Source organism: Helicoverpa armigera, chromosome 17, assembly GCF_030705265.1.
Source record: "Helicoverpa armigera isolate CAAS_96S chromosome 17, ASM3070526v1, whole genome shotgun sequence".
NCBI classification, from domain to species: domain Eukaryota; kingdom Metazoa; phylum Arthropoda; class Insecta; order Lepidoptera; family Noctuidae; genus Helicoverpa; species Helicoverpa armigera.
The window spans coordinates 6795592-6817817 of record NC_087136.1 but is presented as its reverse complement, the minus strand read 5'-3'; the positions used below and the strand labels follow the sequence as shown (position 1 = coordinate 6817817).

The following is a 22226-nucleotide window of genomic DNA, read 5'->3' as shown; positions in this document are numbered from 1 at the left end:
AATGAATAGAAGCCATACTTCTCTCGAGTCAATAGCGTCGTTCATGATCTGTATCCATCCCTTGAAGGTGGCCACTTGGAACAGGCAGAGGTACGCCTTGCCGACGTGATCGAAGTTCATCGGTGAGTTCTCCCAGGTGTAGTTCTCTAAGATGCACGCGTTCCGGTCCGGGATGATTTCGTGGCTCAACGTCGTGTGGTTTAGATCGACGCACTAGAATAAAGCAATGAAAAATATGTTAGTAACTTTGAACACACAGAAAAATTTTACAAATTGTTCTTAAGGTAGTAAAACAATATGCTTACCTTGAAATATTTGCCAGCGAACAGTTGTACTCCCATGATGGCGAAGATCAGCCAGAAGATAAGACACACCAACAACACGTTGAAGATGGACGGGATTGCTTGCACGAGAGCGTTTACCACCACCTGTCACATACAAACACATTACTGCACTGTTTGTTTACAAGCGATATGTTGGAAGTATGCTTTTGAGTATACAGTGGTATATTGTACACTCGTTGACATAACAATGGCGTGCATTTGTTAGTGGGCGCAATAATTAGTTGGGATGTAAGGACGTTAATGTCATTAGTACTGTGCAATTCTAAGTAGCAGTTAGCAGTTAAGTTTATGTTCAGTTTGAACTACTCCTTACTTTGAGTGATCATGTAAATGGTACTGATTGAAAATGAGATTAGTTTTAGTATCTACTGACATGAATTTATTTACATAACATCGAATACACCGAAGCACATCTCAAAGCAACATAAATACTACACTACTCTTACCTTGTCCACTAAGTAAACCATCCACAATGTATGGAATTAGTAGTAATGCATGCGACTTGCCGCTCGTACGATGAAGATACAAGAAGAAAAAATCTAAGGTGCAGAATATAAATTAGCATTCCAAATAACTAAGTAATTACAAAAGTCTAATCTAGCTAATAATAAGACCAATAGAAAAGAGACCAAAACATGGATGAATATCTCTCCTAAAATAAATCCCATTGAACCCTTTCTAAAAGAGGTTTATGACGAACAGTGATGATACTAAGCCATTCAGGGGTGCCACCGACCACTTCAAAATGATTCGCTAATAATTACTTCAATCGACTACTGCCAATGAATCGGGTAACTGTCCAAATTAACAATTAAAAACAAATTTTGATCCGGTGATTGATGCAGAAATATCGAAAAAAGGAGCCCGATTACGGCTGGCACGTTGGAAATTTTAAAATGTTTAAAAATGATCGTAGAAGTTGAAATAGAAATGTGAATGTGAAGTGTGGAGCGAAGTGTGTGGTGGATGGATGAGCGATAGGGTGTTGTCGGCAGCACAGGGTGGTACGTACCCTCATGCCCTGCATGCGGCTCATGGCCCTGAGAGGGCGCAGTGCGCGCAGCGTTCGCATCGTTTTGAACGCCTGAATGCCGCCGGCGCCACAAAGCCCCGCTACGAAGTTTATAAGCGAGACCTGATGAAATCAAGGGTTGCATATTGAGACAATTTATACTTCAACATTTTGATGGTAAATATTACATTTCGACGTCTACTGCACCACCTAAAATAGACACAGTTACAAGACTTGACACCACCAATAACGCCAGAGTTAATATTCCTCTAATAGGTTGAAGACTCACGACCTGTGTTACAAACCTAAGGATATGGATAAATTGTAAAGAAGAAAATCACAAGATTCATTTGGAAGAAGAAGTACCTATTACAGCATAATCAGAAGGGATAGGAACGTGATATTCACTCAAGTTACACACAAGGTTACATCGAAGTTACTTTGAGGACATGAGAGAATAAGAGAAATGGAAATAAATATATAATTATCAGGTTTTACTTTACAAAAAACTATAATTTTGAGCTTAGTTTAACGTTTCTCTAATGTCCCTAAAATAAAGCTACACCACATTATATTAAGAACAAATATCAAGGATATGTATATAGGTATTTATAGTTTGCTTTGTTATGACATCGACAGCAACCAAGATCACGTGCCATTTTCAGTTTAAAGCTTTTCTTTCACATGTCGGGCTTGTCCCCGACAGATGAGGTACTGTTAGTAGTACGTGAAAACGGCACTATCTCGCACAACAGCACAAAGATAGAAGACGTGTTGTTTCATGCACTTGAAAGAATAAGGATTTCAAGTCACTCTGTGGAGGTCTTTATATATACGGCCACAGGTATTCGGATAGCGGGGGTCGTGGGTAATAGAGTCACATAGAAGCGGTTTCCATAAACAAACAATACGACATCGAGAGCTCGAGGCAGCGAGGTGAGGCCGTTCGGAGTTTCCACTGCCATAGACATCGAACAATCAAAGCTGCACGCTTTGAGTTGCGCTGCACGTCAAACACAGTGGAAAATATGAAAATATTTACAACATACTTTATTCAGAGATTAGTTGTATACGAATCAGAGTTTACATGTCACAAAGTGATTCGAGATAAATGTCTCGGAAGTTTTTGTGTTGCATATTTTGATTAGCAACAGTAAGTTGCAGTGATTTCTCATGAGAATGTTGAGTGAAACAATAGTGTGGATGTGCAGCGCAACGATACCAACACAGCCTGCACACGGGTGGTGTGCGCGTCCTACTCACGCGCATGCCCTCCCAGCGAGAGACCGCGCGGAGCGGCCGCAGCGCACGCAACGTGCGCATCGAGCGGAACGCCGGGATGTCGTCCGCGCCAGCCATCACTGCGCCGTGGTTTACGAGCGACAACTAACGCCACACCAATCGTCATTTACTTTAGTATACAATATATTCCTTACATCTAGATATACTTAACACTTTATAAATTAGTCTTCCCAGCTTTAACACGCTGAGAGGCGGCAGGATCAGTCAAAACCTTAATATAAACTTGAAAGACCTATATGAACCTTAATTATGTCTTTCAAATTACACATAACTTGCAAGTAAATCCCAGAGTCATAAATTACTTTTTACCAATCTAATCTGCAAGGAAACTGTTAGTTCATATTTGGATACGAAAGCAAATATAATTATAGTAATATTACCATGACAATGATGAAGTCGAGCCAGCACCACGCATTTGTGAAGTATTTCTGGAAGCCAAGGGCAAGCCATTTGATCAACATCTCGATGAAGAAAATGACGGTGAAGATTCGATCCATATAATACAAGATATCTTGAAGAATCGGCCGATGTGGTAAATTTACATCTTCTAAAGCCTGTAAAGGCAGAAAAATTTCGTCACGAACATGATTTGCTTATTTACTTTATGTTCCAACGTGTTCAGAAAACAGATTTTAGGACTTACCAAAGCCAAACTACTGAGCAAAATCATTGTAATCACAGCCGTTTCGAAATATGTGTTCTCAATGAGTTTGAAGGTTTTCAACCGGAGCATGCCCCAGCCTTGCCAGAAGGGAGATTCGTCATCACCCACAAGGAATGGAAACTTCGCGTAACATGGCTCTGGACAGCAGTCAGCAGGACTGTCGTCAACAACTTCCTCGTCTGCAGCTACTATGATGTCTGTTTTACCCAGACCTCCGTCTAACTTCCCATCTTCCTCTTCCTCAACCAGTTCTGTAAAATATTTATTATTCATAAAATGTTCTAAATATGCCTTACGTTGAAGCCGATTATTATATAATTGCGGTATTACACTAACCTTCTTCTAATCCCAATTCCTCTTTACTAGCGTCCTTCTTCTCTTCGCCATCTATCGTGTCTGCGGAACCTTTATGACTTTCATCTTTAAACGACCTGATTTTATGACTGCCGTACGATTTTTGACTAATTGTATCGTCATCCTAAAAAAGAAATTGTGTTCTTAGTACTGAAACATGATTATGATTTAGTAAGAAGATGTGACGACAAATATTTACCTGTATAGGATACCCGTGATGATTTAATTCACAATCTAAACGGTTGTCTCTATGATTATCTGTTATTGCGTTAATATTATTTAACAAAATTTTGCCTTTCTTGTATTTATTGTCTCCTGAAAAATCATTAACATCATATTTAATGAAAGTCGTAACCGCCTATTCTTTGGCATCAGTATCTTATTTGAAATTATGACTTGAAAATTTACCTGGTATAGTGAATTCCATACCGTCACCTATAGCTACTTCTACTTGGTCTTTGAGTTTCTTGTCTTTGTAGAGTACGGCGTCGTCGAGGTCTGTGCCGAGTTCCAGCTCGTTGTCGACTCGCTCTGAGGAGACACAGCGGCCACACAAAGCCGCCTTTAAGCCTACATGTCGCGAGCCCACGGTGCGGTCACGGAGAGCCATCCGACCACCAAGCATAGAAATCAGACCAGGACGAATCGACTTAGTTAAATACTCAAATTGATTCTTGCAATCGTTTTAAATTTTGGAAATACTCTGCATTTAAATCCTCTGTACAATATTTGAAAGTTATACAAAAATGAATTTGATATCAACACTAGTGTGTTCAGACAATATTAAATTAATGTGTTAAAGTAACGTTTAATTTTTAACAAAAAATTATGCTGCTTATATACCATGTCAGTTTTAATTATTCGACAGTAATGTTACATTAAAGCCTTAACTTCACTAATCTTATATTTAACATCACAAATACAAGTAAGAAATGAATTAATGATAATGGCACAGATATACACAAGTACACATAATAATCATGCACAAAACACACACAAAGCTAAGATCATTAAGGTACACACACTTACACATAAAATGATGTTACATCACAAAGCATGAAAGAGACTGTCTAATATAATGATTGATGATTTTAAATACAGTTACTTAAGGACATAAGTACAATTGTGTTGCTGATACTTGTATCCTGGCATGACTATTATCGATTCTGCTCAATGAATGTGACGTACTAATAGTTATTTTTTTATGGTACTTTTCGAAAAACATTCGTAGTTGTAAAATAATTCTGTAGCACCAAAAAATTATATCATAATATACACGATCACTACTACTCAAGGGTACTTTTCCATACCTACACCGAAAATGTGAGCACTAATGACTTTTTCAGCGCAATTTGATTTGAATCTGGTAGCCCACCAGAATATTTTTTTTTTGTCAATAATGGACTAGCTAGACTGTTTTTGTGGATTCACAATAATCAACGTTTCTGAGGTACTTATATAGCAAAACCAATAAGCAGGGGTGGTGACTGTTAATTGATTAATAATTTATTAATAAACACATCTACTAACACAAGTTAAAGCACCAAGTAGGCAGATACACCAAGTAGGTAAAAGGCCTTCAATAGGTCTTACATACCGTCATTTACCATTGGTGCTAGGAAAATAGATGTATTTTTAAAATAAATGTAATGATGGAGGATACTCAGTGAAATAGAAATGAAAAGGATAGATACAAAATGGAAAAGTAATATGTAATGTAACAACGAGGACTCAAACACACGACATTTATACAAAAAGGGTCTGCTTTCTACACTTGGATCGCTAGGGCGCAGGCAACGCACACCGTCACAAAATATCCACACGCAATCCAAATATTTTATTCTATACACAATTTCATGCTACTCAGATTATACTTAATTACACAGAAATCATGCTACAACACTAATTAGCATATTTTACGCCGTTATTAGCCTCAACAGCTCTCATTTCTTGGCTGAAGCTCATTCAAACAATCAATTCACACAATTAACTTTGTGTGATTATTTCGGAATATAATCATTAAATTTGTTTTTGTTTTACCATACAAGCCACTTGATATTGTTTATTTTTTTCAAGTTTTCAGATTACAATGGCATTTTAAGGGCAATAAACACAGTATACAATATTTATCTACATAAATACAAAAACATATATAAAGGTACAACGACATGCCACAACATACGGGCAATCGGACACACATCTTACCGGGTGCGTGGATCGCTATCTGATTGGTCAGTTTGTTCTTCAGTAGCTTCATAACGTCCGCTACGTTTCGTTTCACCCAATCAATAAACCTTGATATTCTGTTGAAGGCCTCTGCTATTTTGTTGGTATCCTGATCGGCAGTCGGTGTCGACAAACTCGATGAGCCGAAATTTGACAGTAACAGGGCCAAGAAAAGGTTAAGTACCTGAAAATATACTTATTTAGGCTGTGTCTATGAAGAAAGCACATTTATATAAAGTTAAAGATACTGACCACAAGATTGCCAATGACGACGGTAGCCAAGAAGAAGGGTATACAAGAGACATCTCCGACCAACATACAGTCCCACATACTTTCTATCCATTCTCCGCAGAGCACTCGGAACACAATCATGAAGCTGTGCATGAAATCCGTGAAGTTCCATCGCGGGAGGTCCCCGTCCGGGAATCGGTCTACGTAATCTGTGCACACATACCAACACATTACTATGTACTCACGGGTCTGAGTTCTGCGAACAAATCTTAAGAAAGTTGACGTTACAAAAATATCTCCTCTTTACTTATTAAGCCTCGGATTCGTGTTTCACTCAGTAATCTATGTGAGAGACAACGACACACCACGAAAAACAACAAATATAACAGTTACTATAATAAAATATTCATAGTACTTTATAAAATAAAATAGATATATAATTATATAGATACATAAGTAAAGAGATATATTTAAGTATATTTTGCTAGTATATAATATAGAAATAGATAAGCAATTAATAATTTTATAATCGTCAAGTTATACGAGTGTCGCCGTGTCCTAATTAATTTTGAATAAACTTTTAATTAACCTAAATTAAATAGTGAAAGTCTTGGGATAATTAATTAGAATACTGCGACAATTATAAAAAGCTCCTTCATATTGTGGAATTTCTATTATTGTGTTAGTATAATTATATTCTAATATTGAGTGATACATACTCCTAGAGCTAGCTATAGCATGCGGTTCACTACGCCTAGTTAAGCTACAAACGTCAACATCATACTCACTATAATTACAGCATGCCATATAACAGCACTAAAGAATATTAGAGACAAATAGCGCTTACGGAAGACATAGAAAACGTAAAGATTGAATGTCCAAAGAAAAGATGTATAAAGGAAACATGAAAGGTAGCTAGCGTAATGTCTCACAAGTGAGGCGCCTTTTCCATGGGGCTTTTAGAAAGAGGACTGTACATACTTTAAGGGTATCAGGCTAACTTGGAAGGGGACACATCGAATCTTACCAATCGTCTAATGAGCACAACAGTGTGACGCACATAAACACAATATTCACTATTCAAACAGCGACGGCGAGCCCCAATTAAAGTGTGGACTCGGAAAACAATTTAGATCTCGGCCGTTTAGGATTAGTTAAGCGCAACTTTGTGTTTAATCGTCTGTGTTAACCTCGCAACCTGGGTGTATGTGATGTGTGTCTCTTTCATACATTTGTTCATACTTATGCTAAAACAATGTCATATGCAGTCGGTATTTGTCTTGATAGATAGTTACATGGGTTTCTATCTCGTTCCTTGGGCAGCTGATTATAAGTTTATGTTTTTAGAATCCGATTGTTAAAAAATGTATTACACATAATGTGCCCGTGGAACAAAATAATTTTGATACCAATAATAATAATAAATTGAATGTAATGAGTAAGAGTTGGTGCGTTAACATGATACTAAACGTTTATAAATTCCGTTCAAGTTAGTATAATTTCATCCACGCTTTAACAGATTATGTAACACAAAATATACTTCAACAATTGTGATGTTAATGTTTCGGTCAATTTGTTCTAATTTTCATCGTGTGTAATTTTGTGGAAACCCGAAATATAATAATACCGAAAAATAGCAGGCAGTTTTTTTTTTTAATTTAACTCGCATCAATAAATCAAATAAAAGTTTAGATATTGCATTGGACAACGAAGTAAACATTTGAGATGAAAATTTTGAGAATTTTGTCTTAATGAACTAACTTGCTTATGATTTAGTTTTTAGAACGTTACAAATAAAAAGTCGTACAGTATTTTCTTAAAGAAATCGCTTTACATGGTGTGAAATTAAGTTTTTGTAGGGATTATTAGGAAGAGATCGAAAAGTCGGAGTGTGTTGAAGTATATTTGGTGCATGAGACCGGGCGCCGCCGCCGCGAACCAACAGTCAACATCTCCAATCAAACACCAATGTACATGCAACACTCCCACCAATTACACTTACCCACGTAATTTTTCCCGAATAGTTGCATACCCATCACCGCAAATATGAAAATAATGATGCACAATACGAAGGTCAGGTTGCCCAAGGCACCCATTGTCCTACCCATTATGGAGATGAGTAAATTAAGTGTCGGCCATGACTTTGCCAATTTGAATACTCGAAGCTGCAATTACAAATTGTGATACAAGGCGTCACACAAGCTCGCTTACCGGCGCTTCACCTATGCTACTGCAGAACCCTTCCTCGACCCTCAATCAGTCACCAGGTGCCACCAGTTGCAGTGCGTGCCGTGAGTGATTGGGGGCCTTACATTAGCAAATGTGTGCTCGAGTTACCTATCGATGTGCACAGAATTATTTCTGTATGAGTGGGATTTATGTTATTTTATCGTGAGAGCTTTTGGATCGATAACATTTTTTTGATATTGTTTGAATGTTTAGGTTCTAATTTTTGTACTTGTCTCTTATAACGACATAGATCCCATCAGTAGACGACCTGATGCATCAAAGTACCCTTCGGAAGCGAAGCTGCAAGTCAAATCTATGTTACTCGATGCAAAGCTTAAATAATTATGATCTGAAGCTGCGTGGCATAGCTTTATAACGTGTCTCGTTTCAGGCTCGCCTGCGTTTCTGAGCCACATTCCGTGTTATAAAGCCACAGCAAGGACTCATCAGTCCGTCATGAAAATAATGTTGAATCAAGCCCAGTGTAAAAATTTCTGTTGTGTGAAGCTGAATAATTAATAATGAAGCTTAATTCATTAATTAGAGATGCTAAATTTTCTTTTAAATTAGAACCTGTGTAGTTCTTGCCAAACAACTGCATCCCCATCACCGCAAATATGAATATAATGATGCAAAGTACAAAGGTCAAGTTCCCTAAAGCTCCCACCGTCCTACCCATTATGGATATAATTAGGTTTAGCGCCGGCCAAGACTTGGCCAGTTTAAATACACGTAGCTGAAAATATTTCACCACATTTATACATAAGTTGGGTTAATGTTAGTATCAGTCTTAATATTACGAGTGATTTATGAGGTGGGGCGATGTAAACAAAGTTAACAATGAAAGAAAATCAAACATAGACATTATTACACCAAGCATGAAGGTCACATTAATAGATGTATGTATAGCAAATAAAATATTCAAAACAAATGAAAGAAGAAAATAGAATAAAGTATTGATATTGACACGTGAATGAAATTGATTGATGGATACTTATTTAAACAGTTCAATAAACCAGTAAGAGCAATACATACCAAACGAAAGGAACGCAACACTGACAAACCCTGAACTCCTTCCAATCCCAACTCCAACAGTGATAAGGCCACAATGATAAAGTCAAATATATTCCAACCCTCTTGGAAGTAAAACTTAGGGCTCATAGCTACTAATTTCAACATGGCTTCTATTCCGAATGTAGCAGTGAAAAACTGAAAACAGATTTAAACTTTCAATGCAAACACTATTTTCATATAGCTTCAGATTATGATAGCCTTATGGGTGTGACTTCTTAATCAGTATCATGCATGAGTAGTGGAATTAAAGCAGTACTTACATAGTTGCCACTTTTGAGCGCTCTCTCCATATCTTTGTCCATGTCGTGGTGGTCGAGCGCCATGAACAGCGTGTTCACTACGATACACAGGGTGATGAACAACTCCACGAAGGGGTCGAACACAAGTAGCGCCACGTATTTCTGAAACTCCAGCCACAACCAACAGCAGTCCCACACACAGAAGAAGTCTATCGCCTTCATCAGGCACTCGAGGAGTTTCTCCTTGAACGTGGGCCCATCCTCATCGTCTTCCGCTGTTGGGAAGTAGTACACTGACACTGTTGCGTCCCGTTTACCACCAGTGTGCGTGTGTGTGTGTTAGAGAGAGAGAAACAATTTTGTTAGTATTCGCTCATTATTTCGATTACAATCAGATTGGTTTCCAATAAAAGATGGAGTTGATTGCTGTTTGTTCTTTTAGATTTGATTGCCAATTCATTCTTTTATTGGAACTTTAACAGTCTTAAGATCTAGTCACCAATATCCATATTTTTTGCTGTTTTGCTGGCTGTCATTTATCTACAAATGATAGAAGGGTTGCGCAAACTTGTGACACTCGGTGCTGGTCCCAGATACTCTACAAGAATATCGATCACACCCGGTGCCAGGAATCGTCGTGCAAATCAAACTCAAACAGTACTAGCGGTGACTGATACTCGGAATACTCTCCAATGCTCTTAAGCTTATTTCGCTTAACTACTTGAAATGCTCATGGATGATATTGAGCTTATCTCAACCGGTTTGACTCCCGCAGATCAAAAAATATGAATATCGTGGCTATCCATACAGATAGTGATTTAAGCAACTCTCAAGCTTTTTGCATGATACTTCTTTCAATATTAATACTTAATTTTATTCGTTTTCAACGTCGTACGGAATGATTAATAAATACTCATTACTGGTGTTGTCTTTCTAATATTGATAGATATCTAGCAGAATGCGTGGTCAGAAGTCATGCAAAAACACAAAACTTCAATAGGTTATTGAAGTTATCAGCAACATAAATTGGTGCATTTATGAAAATCAGACTGGTGCAAAAAGCGTGGAATAAAAATACGTTGCAAATGGTACAACTACAGTGTAACACATGTAAGTGTAATCAACGTTGTAGGATAATGTATGTTCGCAAAGTAGGATGTTAGGCAACTACAGTTCAACACTCGTGTAGGCAGTCGAAGAAAAAAATTATCTTTATCCTATTACATGAAGATTTTTCGATTTTCAATGTAGGTTTTTGTGCTCACAAAAATATGTTTCCTTTCCAACTTTTCAGTATTTTTCTTCAACTAAATGTGCGTGCGAGTGCAATACTCTATTTGCATCGGCTCATCGCCGATAAATGACATCCACAAATATTTTGTTGTCTTCTTTTGCCAATTATGCTTTTTTGTTGCATAATGAGCAAATACCGGTCAAGTGTGATCTGTTAGTGTTTGTGTACAAGATTCTCTGTTTATTTATCTTTATTTAATAAACTGTAGGTTTGTTAAAAAGCGAGATAAACATCGAATATTGATAAAATAAAGTAGAATGCGGAGAGCGTTTGTCTTCTGCGTTAACATACAAGTGTGTGTCGTACCGTTCTGATCGCTCGCTCGACTCTGGCGGCCCGCTTGCTCGATGATTTCGTTCAGTACCATAACATCTGAAACATTATCAGTAAATATGATATAAAATAAAGTATTTGTCGACTTATCAGGTAATTAATCGATGTTTTTTTTTTAATATCAGCTACAGCTTTATGTGCATAACGACGTAAATTAAAGAGCTTACAGATATTCAAGGTTTTATCATGTTATTAATCAACAAATACAGGTGATATCTCCTTGCTTATTTTTAATAACAGTTCTAAGGTTCTAATTGTTTATTTGAATAGTAATTTAGTATCGTACCTCTCATGTCCACTACGTTTGGTTGCTGCGAAGATTCTATGAACGGGTTGTCAGTCGAAGGTTTTAACACTTTTCCAGCTTCATCTGTGCATTCAGTCGTACTCATTTCCTAGAACAAGCCAATTGAAGATTTTCTTACACGATTCATGACACGGCCGATTCTAACTAGATATTAGTAGATGATCGAAAAGATCATTAAATAAGATTTCTCGTTGGAATTAAATGAATTGGACTACTAGGAGAATGTTTTTCCGAAATGAATTTCCTTTTCAGTGATTGCCATTGACAAATAAAATTATAACAATATAACTGGCATACGTACATATTCTCTAAGTGGGCGGGAGGCTAGCGAGAAGTCTTGTCCGGGCAGCGGGTACCCGTGCGGCTGTGACGTCACACTATGGTTGCGCGACGCGGATCGGTTGCGTAGGCGCGCCTCCTTGGTCTGCGCCTTGCCGCCGCCCAGCAGGTCGCCGTGCGACGTGTACGATAGCCGCGACTGATGCGATGTGTACGACGAGTGACGAGAACCTGCGACATCCGTGTTGTTGCAATTCGTTAAAGGTACATACTTATTACAAAATACCTAATTGCGTAATTAATTATATCTTTGAAAGGAAATAGCAACGAGTCATGTGAACGTATCAAATTTTGACATATTTGGAAAATTATGAGTGATTAGGATCAGTTGTTTAAAAAATGTGATGTCATGACTGAACTTTGGACAATCGCTGCTGTAGGAACTTAAACTCATGCTGTACCTACAAAATATCAGATTAGATTTATTTCAGGGCAGATATACCATTTCAAGGTAATGGTACAGGTCCGGTAGGTAATTATAGGTCCAATTAATATTGGTAGTCAATACTGACCTAAATTAGCGTAGTAAACTGGAATAATGATAGCACCGTTCTCTTCAGACATGGGGGTGACGGCGTTGGAGTCGTCGGCGTAAGGCAGATGCTCTTGCGCATCCAGGTAGGTGGACAGCACGAGCGGCTTGCGGTCCGCGCCGGGCGGGTAGCGAGCCCGCCCGTTCGGCCGCAGCGCCATCTGGTGCGAGCCCCGCGAACCTCGCCGCAAATTGAACGGCGATCCAGGCAGTGATAACGAAGCCTGTACCCACATCACACATTCAAAATACTTACACAACACACTTAATAACGTATCATCCTACTTGAGTTTAAACATATTTTTTAATTTATTACAATTGCAAATTTCAAATATCCTGCATTTACATATTTTTCCTCAATTCAGATCGAGTAGCTTTAACTAGTTGACACTATAGTTGATTATCCCCAAGAAAGGTTTCGCTAAGTATTAAAGTCTATTGAACCGGCTGCAGAGGCTTTGGCTTTAAGCTTTTTGAAGTAAGTAGATGTTCCTAAATGTTACTTTATGTTAATGATTTATTTACTTTCATGTGCTGATAAACAATAGCAAGAAATTAAACAGAGAAATTGAGGAATACAGAAAAGTAAAAGATAATGAAGTAAAGAAAATGATTGGTGCAATTAATGGTCTACTTGGTATATTTAGGGCGAAAATAAATTCTTTGTTACCTTAATATTTCAAATAATATGAATCACTGCAAAAGAACGTGGAAGATACAGGTTACCACTAATAGTCAAGTAAGAGGTATTAGAGCTAAACAGAGAAAATAAAAGTGGAGTTAATCCTATTGTAAGGAAGAGGTAGGGGATCACAAACACCAATGAGGATTGAAGGACAAACCTGTGAGCCCTCGCGCAGTGGCCCATATGGTAACTGGCTGATTTTATTTATGCGTTCAGGGTGGGGGACCTTCAATACACAAACAAAATTTCGAGTTTATTACATTTAAAGAACTTATAACGATTAAATATCTAGCATCCAACAAATAGGATAAAAGGACGGAGAATAGGCAATGCCATTGTACACAGATTACAAACAAAACAAACCAAAATGGCATACAATAAATAAAAACTGAACATTGCAGCTTAGAAGCGAGACTCGTGATAGAAACAAAATTACTCTTGTGATACGACAGGTTTGTTGATGTCTACGAGTAATGTGTCACTAGCTTTAGATGAGATCAAATTCAAAACGCCTAAGATATTACAAATATTTACAATAAGAATTTTCCTTTCATTTTGGCATCCATAAGAAAAAAAGTATAAGGATGAAAATAAAAAGATGAGGATGCTGTATAAAACTCTTATTGTAGAAAGAAATACGATAAGAAGTAGCGATGATGGTAATGAGTGAAAGCAACAGTTAGTCAAGTAACTTTGTTTATAAACACATGAAGTATTGTGGGGTTCACATGCACATCTGCATACGACTAAGTCATAGTCCTATCGTAGCTATTTACTTCATTTATCTACATCTATAGTCATGACGACTGTTCCTTTGTTCGTCCGAATATTGAAGCCTCCGCATGTCGCTAATCGAAATTGAGGAATCAAATGTTACTTCAATATTAATATGGTCAGTTTTATTGATAATATACTTTGACTGAACCTACCTCTTCATCGTCGATACGTTCAGTTCGGCCCGGCCCGTTCGTCAACACTCACATTGCAAAAGAAACAATCTACCATGACAATAGACTCATTCTCTCCAATATTATTTCTTAGAATCAATCCTTTGTCATCGACATGTGGTCTTCAAATATGGATGTTGGTATCGATTAACTGATATCATGAATACGCAAATTATGGATGATACTAATTTAGCGCTCGCTTGAAAGAAATATTATTGGAGAACAACTGTAGAACTAAAGTGAACTACAGTGCATCATTCAATGAGCAAATATGCAACTTCTAGGAACCATGCTAACAACATTCATAATTTTTCCACAGTTATTTATATTCAATGACAGTGGTAAAGGAATCTTTATTGCAATCTTGTAATAAATAAAAATAAACTTTGTAAATTAAACATTCTTCGTGCTTACTAATAATAATTGTATAGAAACTGAAAAATATGATCTAATTGAGGAAATATGTAATGTATCTAAGTATGTATGTAAGTATAGTATCGTCTCTTGTAGCATCTATCTGTGCTGTACAGTCGTGAATGTTAGGCCTAATGAGTGGGTTCACATGGGGGTCAATGAACCAGGTGTTTAGATGAGCACAGATAAATGTCAAACAGAATGTTACAGATGCATCTATATGGAAAGTATAGCTTTCAACAGAGATGTAACTAAATATGCATGCTTCAAGACATTTGAAGATCTGATATGACAGAAGATCACAGAGTTTTACATATTGAGGAAAATAAAAATTAATCATTGCAAATATTCAGATAGCGATACATAGAAGAATCTATGAATTCTAATAGGACAGATCTAAGACACTTAAATCATCTGCATATTTGCACTAGCGTTTAAAGAACATTGGACATCACCAAAAAAATAGAATAAGCTTAGCGGTAAACACAGAATAATAAATAGTTCTTTTCAACTTGAGTAAGTAAACTGACAGTGCTAATGATGATGAGAGTGATATAAGAGTGAAATAAGCTTCTCTTTGAGGAACGTACGACTATTTGCATTAAGCGGCGTGTTATTCTTAGGGTCAAGTTGAAAAGATACTGCTCGACTGACAATAATTCATAACAATATTAATCAAATTCCAATAAGACTCAAAATAGTCTAACTGGCTCGACAGGGTAATCAGTGGCAATCAGTTGAGCCGTTAAATACTTAGTTAATTTGTAAACGGATGTGCTGTCAAATAAGATTATAGGAAAATTATTCTGAAAACTGCAAGTTACTGTAGGAATTTAAATGAAACAATCGCGTTCGGTAACGAAATAGTTGCAGCTATTATAAACAGTGAAGTTGTGTGAAGGAATCATTGTCAGCGAGGCGATGCGTGTATTGCGGCGCATACTCACCATGCTGACCTTCCTGGGGCGGCGTGCGGAGTCGTGGTGCGGGTCGGGCTTGTGCGCGGGCTGAGTGCTCACCGAGTCCTGGAAGGGGTCGCTACGGAGGGACATGCGCTCGCGGGTATTGTCGTCCTGGTTGCCGCGCTCCTGGTTGACGAACAGCTCGTAGCTCTGACAGGAGAAGTCGCTGGGGGACTTGGCGGGGTGTGCCTCGGCGTAGGCGGCCGCCTGTGCTGCCGCCGCCGCCTCGCGCGCGTGCGCCTCTCGTGCCTCCTGTTTGTCCGCGCGCGCCGCTGCCTTCTGTTCCGCTTCCTGACACACACACACACAAAACATATCAATCCCAACTTTCGATCTCATCTTTGCTCGTAAGAAGAAATATTATATGTAACAATGCCCTGATAAAAGGACCACAAGGACGGGATAGAACAAAAGATTAAACACAATCGTATTCAAAGTGCATCATCTTATCGTGCACTAGCGTGAACTACTCACCCTGAGAGCTTCCTCCTCGGCCTGTTCCTCTTCTTCCGCTTTCTTCTGCAACTCGTCGTACGACATGGCGACGATGGCTAAGATCAAGTTCACGAGATAGAACGAGCCCAAGAAGATGATCACTACGAAGAACAGTACGTGCCATGACCCCGCTGACCTCAGCACCTTCAAACAGTAACAATTTAAGTATAAGTCCAAATTGATCACATATTTTTTAATAAAGAATAACTGAACTGGGAAGTGTTAGGTATCTTATTGGTGAAGTTACTGACCAATTGATAGAGATTCTCCCAATAATCCTGTGTCATGAGGCGGAAAGCTGACAAGAAAGCCCAACCAAACGTATCGAAACTCGTGTATCCGTAGTTAGGGTTCGGTCCATAGCCTTGCAGACAGACATATCCGGGTTCACATTGACTGAAAACAATGGCATAATGGTTAGAAAATTAACACAGCTTAGGCACAAATATTTTCTAAGAAGTTAAAAGGTTTTCTTACCCTGCTCCTGATGAATTTCCACAAAGTGGATATTCCCCTCCATCCCCATACCAGTTGGCTGAAATAAAGAGAATGTTAAGTATGACACCATTACGTTTAATAGAAACGTTTGTTCTTTTGTTTGTCAATATGTCTTACTCTCATTCTGGCAAAACCTCTCCCAGTTCTCATCGGTGAGGTTACCCCAGGAGCCGTCTTCCGGGAACACCTTGATACACTTCTGCGTTAACACTCCCATGTAGATCTGTAGGCCCATCAGCGCAAACACGGACAGTGAGAACATCGTCAAGATTATCACATCTCTCAGATTCTTCACTGACTCGATGACGGCGCCGACGATCGTCTTCAAACCTGGGTGTCACAAACACACTCATATAGTGCTCAGTTTACGCTATGGTTACGCTACAGGTAAAATTCATTCCTACCACAAATAAGACTTGGATTCTTCTTGAGTAGTTGCTATTTCTACAAGAAGAAGATTTAAAATACAAAACCGTCGATAAAACTTTCAAAATTAAACAATGCAGTAAGTATTCTAGTAACACAATTAAAACTTTTGTATCTAGTACCTAAATAACTTTCTCTATATATTCAAGTCACTACATACGTACTTTTACATCTATTTTATAGTATTACAATAGAAAGACATAGTATATAATGATTACCCGGTATGATGGCCACAGTTTTGAGCGCTCGGAGTACCCTGAACGTTCTGAGAGCGGCCAAGTTGCCGAGATCTATGCCCATCGTCACATAACTGGAAACAGACACCCACAACAACAACATCTACGTTAATATACATCACTACAACACTACTCACAATACTCTAATCCATAGTTCCCATATATTTTTAATATGAGGAAACTTTTTATATTGTCTTCGTCTTGAACTCTACAGTCAAATTCAGAATTTTAGACTTTCTTTAATTCTTCAACTGCTCGTCTAGATTATTACAAAATTTTCTATCAATAACTAGATATGAGACATCAAATATATACCGATATATAATCTACAATTCAACGATTTTAACTTTCTACATAATTCAATAAAATTGTCTACTACTCACGCTAAAGCTATAACTACGAAGTCAAGCCAATTCCATGCATCTCTAAGGTATGTGAATGGCTGTAGTATGAAACCCCTGGCCATTACTTTCACCGCTGATTCAAACGTGTAGATCCCGGTAAAGATAACTCTGGAAAAATTCACCTCCACTGAGGAACGCCACTCGTAAAATAATAACAAACATTTCTATAATATGAGATACAGTATATTAGTTCATCATCTCAACTTGTAAGAGATGGTAGGTAAATGTATGAACAAGACATTATTTCTAATAAAATGTACGTAACGTAATATTATATGTATAATAAATGTAAGTAATACTTCTAAATCCAATATAATAATAAAACGGATGTATATAATATGTACAGATAATGAGAGGGTTTGCAGTTTCACATGAGTTCACATGAAAAACTGATCTGAACAATGGAATCACTGGTATTATTTTGTCATGAAAACTTTATAGCACACACGTGTTTTCTTAGTTAAATGTAACAAAAAATGGTGTCTAGTAAAATTCGGAATAAATACTTTGACATAAATGAACATGAATTTTGGTCGTTACAGCCAGGGAAAATTTTAATTCTCTAAACGCCTGTCTAAAGCGATTCAGGATAACTATGTATAAAATATACATGTTTTATATTATAAATGTTCTCCAATAATTTACTATAAACAATAATTTCTAATAATTTACGTCCGTTTATCTAAATATTGATTATATCAATTGGAATCTAGCTGAAACACTAACAATTTTGAAACTAGCGTGCACTCTACTAATATTCTAGAACCTAATAAAGGATATGTTCTGTCGTCCGGTGGTATTTCAAAATTGTAAATTGAAATTCGTAATCGAATTTATCTAACTTAGATGTTGAAAAAATGTGTAACAATAGAAAGTATACTCACTCAGTACTTTCGACGGTTGGCGTCGTAGGCATTATCATAAGAATACAGTTGACTAGAATTGTGGTAATGATAAACAACGAGAACAAAGGATGTACTAGAATGTATATCGCCACTCTTCTTATAGGATTGAATGGGTCTAGTATCCATAAGGCGTTGGTGGCCGAAAATCTGAAGATATCTTTACCCTTGCTTATGACTACGAAGGTCTGGAACAAAACGACAAGCTCGTTAGTGTTAGCACTGCATGCTCAGCTAAGTAGGACGACATGAGCGGTACCAATGTTGTTTTGAAATGAATATGGTCTTCTTATTCACAAAATAGTCATACTTATTTGTTTTTCTTCGGTTTAATTGAAATAGATAAAACATTTGACTGTCAGGTATCCCAAACAAACCTTGCTTAGGAATTGTTTGTATGACTTGCAATTTGTAAATAGATAAATTAGCAGGTGCAATTTTGCTTTTTGTGAATGGAAATATTTGAGGATACGTGTCATCCTGAACTGGCAAATAATGATTTTCTAATAAAAACATCTATCTCTACAGATAGTTTAAAAAGTAATGACCCATCTTATCGCTTTTCGCAAAAAGTTTTGGCCTAACAGGAAAATAATTAAATTAATTGAATTATATTTGAACACTTTTTTAAACTTTTTCTTGACATTTGAAGGATTATTCTGACTTCAATGTTAGTGCAGCCAAGTTACCTTGACGAAACTTTACTCTAAACAAAAAAAGACATTTGGCATTTCAAGAGTCCTTTTATTTTTATTCCATTTCCAGTACATATTTTTTGTATTAAAATTAATTAAAATGTCTGCTTTGAATGATTACTAAAAAAACAGAAAAGGTATGTTTTAATTTTTATGTCAGGATTCTGTCAGGCTATAAATCAGCAAGTATACCTAATTATCTTTTAGGAAAAGAAAGAAACTGCGAAAACCTTGTATACTAAACGTTAATGATTTAATTATAAACTTACAATTTTATGCATTATTTAATTTATGAGTGAAACTTAAAGTCAAAATGGACTAGTGCCATCTCTATAAGCTTCATTCTCATTTATTTTATCTCATTCAATATTCTTAATTAGGGGTCAATGACCGCTCTGTGATACGTAACTTTAGATAATTTTAGATACATATATTGTCTAGAAGACACTAGTAGAAAACTACATGTGTTACAAGGACCTTCACTATACCAAATACCTATTTGAATTTTTTCTAAATTTTTGCAAGCCTCAACTCACATTTTATGCTTTTAACAACGTTACAAGATAACTCTTTTTTTTTTAAACCATTCGAACTCCGTTATACAACATCCGTAATGATTCGACCAATCACAAACAGACAGTAAAGAAATATAAACAAGGTTCGTCCTTCGATAACAACACGTTTTTTTATTGAATAATAAATTAGAAGCATAACTCTAAGAAAACGTCAACCTTAATTCAAAATCTACGAAACCATCGAATTTTGAAGTTACAGGTACCAACCAACATGCTTTGTTTTGTCTTTATACATAAGGCGTATAAATTGCTATCACTAAACAAAAATGTTTCTTGTTATTTATTTATCAAAGTTATTAAGTTTTTATCAAAAGCCACCAGTAACATGTTATCAAAGTTATTACGATTGCTGCACGTTTTATTATCTGTCTTTAGGATTAACACCTTGATTCGTCTGTGAAATAATCAATATTTTACAATACAAATATTTAAACAGGCTTTTATATAGTAGGCAGTTAATTAACGCAGGTGTGTTACGATAAACCTCATCTAACATTATATGTATTATAAAAATTGCATCTATGCATTTTAAAACAACTGTAAGGAAAGTAATTTCAGAATATTTTTTAGCGAATAAAAAGCAACTTTCTAAGTCATTCGTGATAAAGTAACGGTAAATGCAATCTGTACAATCGGCGAAACTTAATGACATAGAAAGCGTAGCGACCTATTATTTATTCCTACAGTGTTAGTTCTGTGCATAGCAAGATGACCTTTTGGCTAAACAATTATGTTTTCAATAACTTGCATTATCACGCTGAATTTATCGTATTTTTATTATATAACTGCGATTTTAATGCCTAATGTAGTGGTCAATAAATAAACCACAGACAAACAGACGACCAGTTTTTTTTCTTCTTTAAGGTATCACGTTTTCTGCCAAATCATTATGAGATCGCAAAATTTAAAATGTACGGTCATCGTTACTCTCACTTGCGATTTGCTGACGATATCGTCATCATGGCAGAAACGCTGCAGGACCTACAACAAATGCTGAACGACCTGGCTGAATCTTCTCTACGCATCGGCCTACGGATGAACTTGGACAAAACCAAGGTCATGTTCAATGAACATGTTCTACCGGAACCGATTGCGATACACGGCGCCGTTCTCGAAGTTGTTCGGAAATATGTATACCTCGGGCAGACATTGCAGTTAGGTAGAAACAACTTTGAGGACGAGGTGAATAGGAGAATTCAGTTGGGTTGGGCTGCATTTGGGAAGCTACGTCGAGTCCTAACATCGTCGATCCCACAGTGCCTAAAGACGAAAGTCTTCAATCAGTGCGTCCTACCTGTCATGACTTACGGAGCCGAAACGTGGACACTGACGGTACGGCTGGTCCACAAGTTTAAAGTCGCTCAGCGGGCTATGGAAAGGGCTATGCTTGGCATTTCTCTGAGGGATCGCATCAGAAATGAGGTAATCCGTCAGAGAACCAAGGTCATCGACATAGCCCACCGAATCAGCAAGCTGAAGTGGCAGTGGGCTGGCCATATTAGCCGAAGAACCGATAACCGTTGGGGTAAACGAGTTCTAGAGTGGAGACCACGCCTCGGCAAGCGTAGTGTAGGACGTCCTCAGGCACGGTGGAGTGATGACTTGCGCAAGACGGCTGGCAGGAGCTGGATGCGAGTAGCCGAAAATCGATCTCAGTGGCGTGCACTTGGAGAGGCCTATGTCCAGCAGTGGACTGCGATAGGCTGATGATGGTCATCGTTATATTGACGTTATTTTTTTATCTCAAAGCAACATGTTATCCAAATAAATGGCTATTAAACATGACTTGCAGTTTTTATATCGCTTATTTGCGTTACATAAGCAATGACAATTGAAAGGATTAAATAATTTAGGTACCGAAATTATCTGTACCTATAAATCAATTAAGTAGCTATCAATAAGATTTTAAATATTTTTCACGTGAAAATTTGAGTTTGTTTATTTTTTAAAATATATATTTTTTTACTTGATAACAAAAAAAGTGCGCACAAAAAATTGGTTAAAGATTTTTATTTGGAATTTTGGATAATTTTCATATTTATCACAGTATCTGACTTCAATTCTTCTAGGATTTAGTACGACATAAGACGACAAAAAACTAAATTTTTCCATTCCAAGGCACACAAATGATGAGTGCGCTGACCCTACTTAAAAACTGTGATATCACGTTTGTAGAGGTACCGCGGCACGTGTAAACCTCAGCTTAATTTAATATGCGCTTTGGTACCGCTCGCCACTCGTCACTATGTAGTCTGATTACAGGAGTACTTACTCTTTGGTTATGATAGAAGGGGTCGATGTCCTCGAGGGGTATAGAGGACACCTCCGCCGGGAAGGTGCCCTGCATTCGCACCGGCAGCGGCAAGCCCTGCTCCAGGGTCGCGTCCGGCTGAGGACCTTCGTCCTCGTCCTCGTCATCATAACGCACCTATGTCGACATAACATCGTTAGTACCAGATCAAATATAACATGAATCCATTAAAAAGCCAACGGCAGATCCGAAGCCG

At 37.4% G+C, this 22226-nt stretch overlaps 1 protein-coding gene across 1 annotated transcript in view; it reads right to left on the bottom strand.

The window, feature by feature from the left end:
• LOC110384245 (sodium channel protein para) overlaps positions 1–22226 on the bottom strand; it is an 86802-nt gene that overhangs the window by 5714 nt on the left and 58862 nt on the right. Inside the window, 27 exon segments of the mRNA XM_049846476.2 lie at positions 19–213; positions 306–428; positions 1357–1479; positions 3039–3212; positions 3302–3573; positions 3659–3800; positions 3876–3991; positions 4085–4207; positions 5882–6086; positions 6155–6342; positions 8136–8298; positions 9398–9571; positions 9697–9974; positions 11276–11341; positions 11589–11697; positions 11911–12119; positions 12461–12704; positions 13323–13391; positions 15474–15779; positions 15963–16127; positions 16235–16379; positions 16461–16518; positions 16599–16811; positions 17126–17217; positions 17527–17655; positions 18432–18637; positions 21992–22147. Coding sequence (XP_049702433.2) covers positions 19–213; positions 306–428; positions 1357–1479; positions 3039–3212; positions 3302–3573; positions 3659–3800; positions 3876–3991; positions 4085–4207; positions 5882–6086; positions 6155–6342; positions 8136–8298; positions 9398–9571; positions 9697–9974; positions 11276–11341; positions 11589–11697; positions 11911–12119; positions 12461–12704; positions 13323–13391; positions 15474–15779; positions 15963–16127; positions 16235–16379; positions 16461–16518; positions 16599–16811; positions 17126–17217; positions 17527–17655; positions 18432–18637; positions 21992–22147 — 4443 coding nt within the window.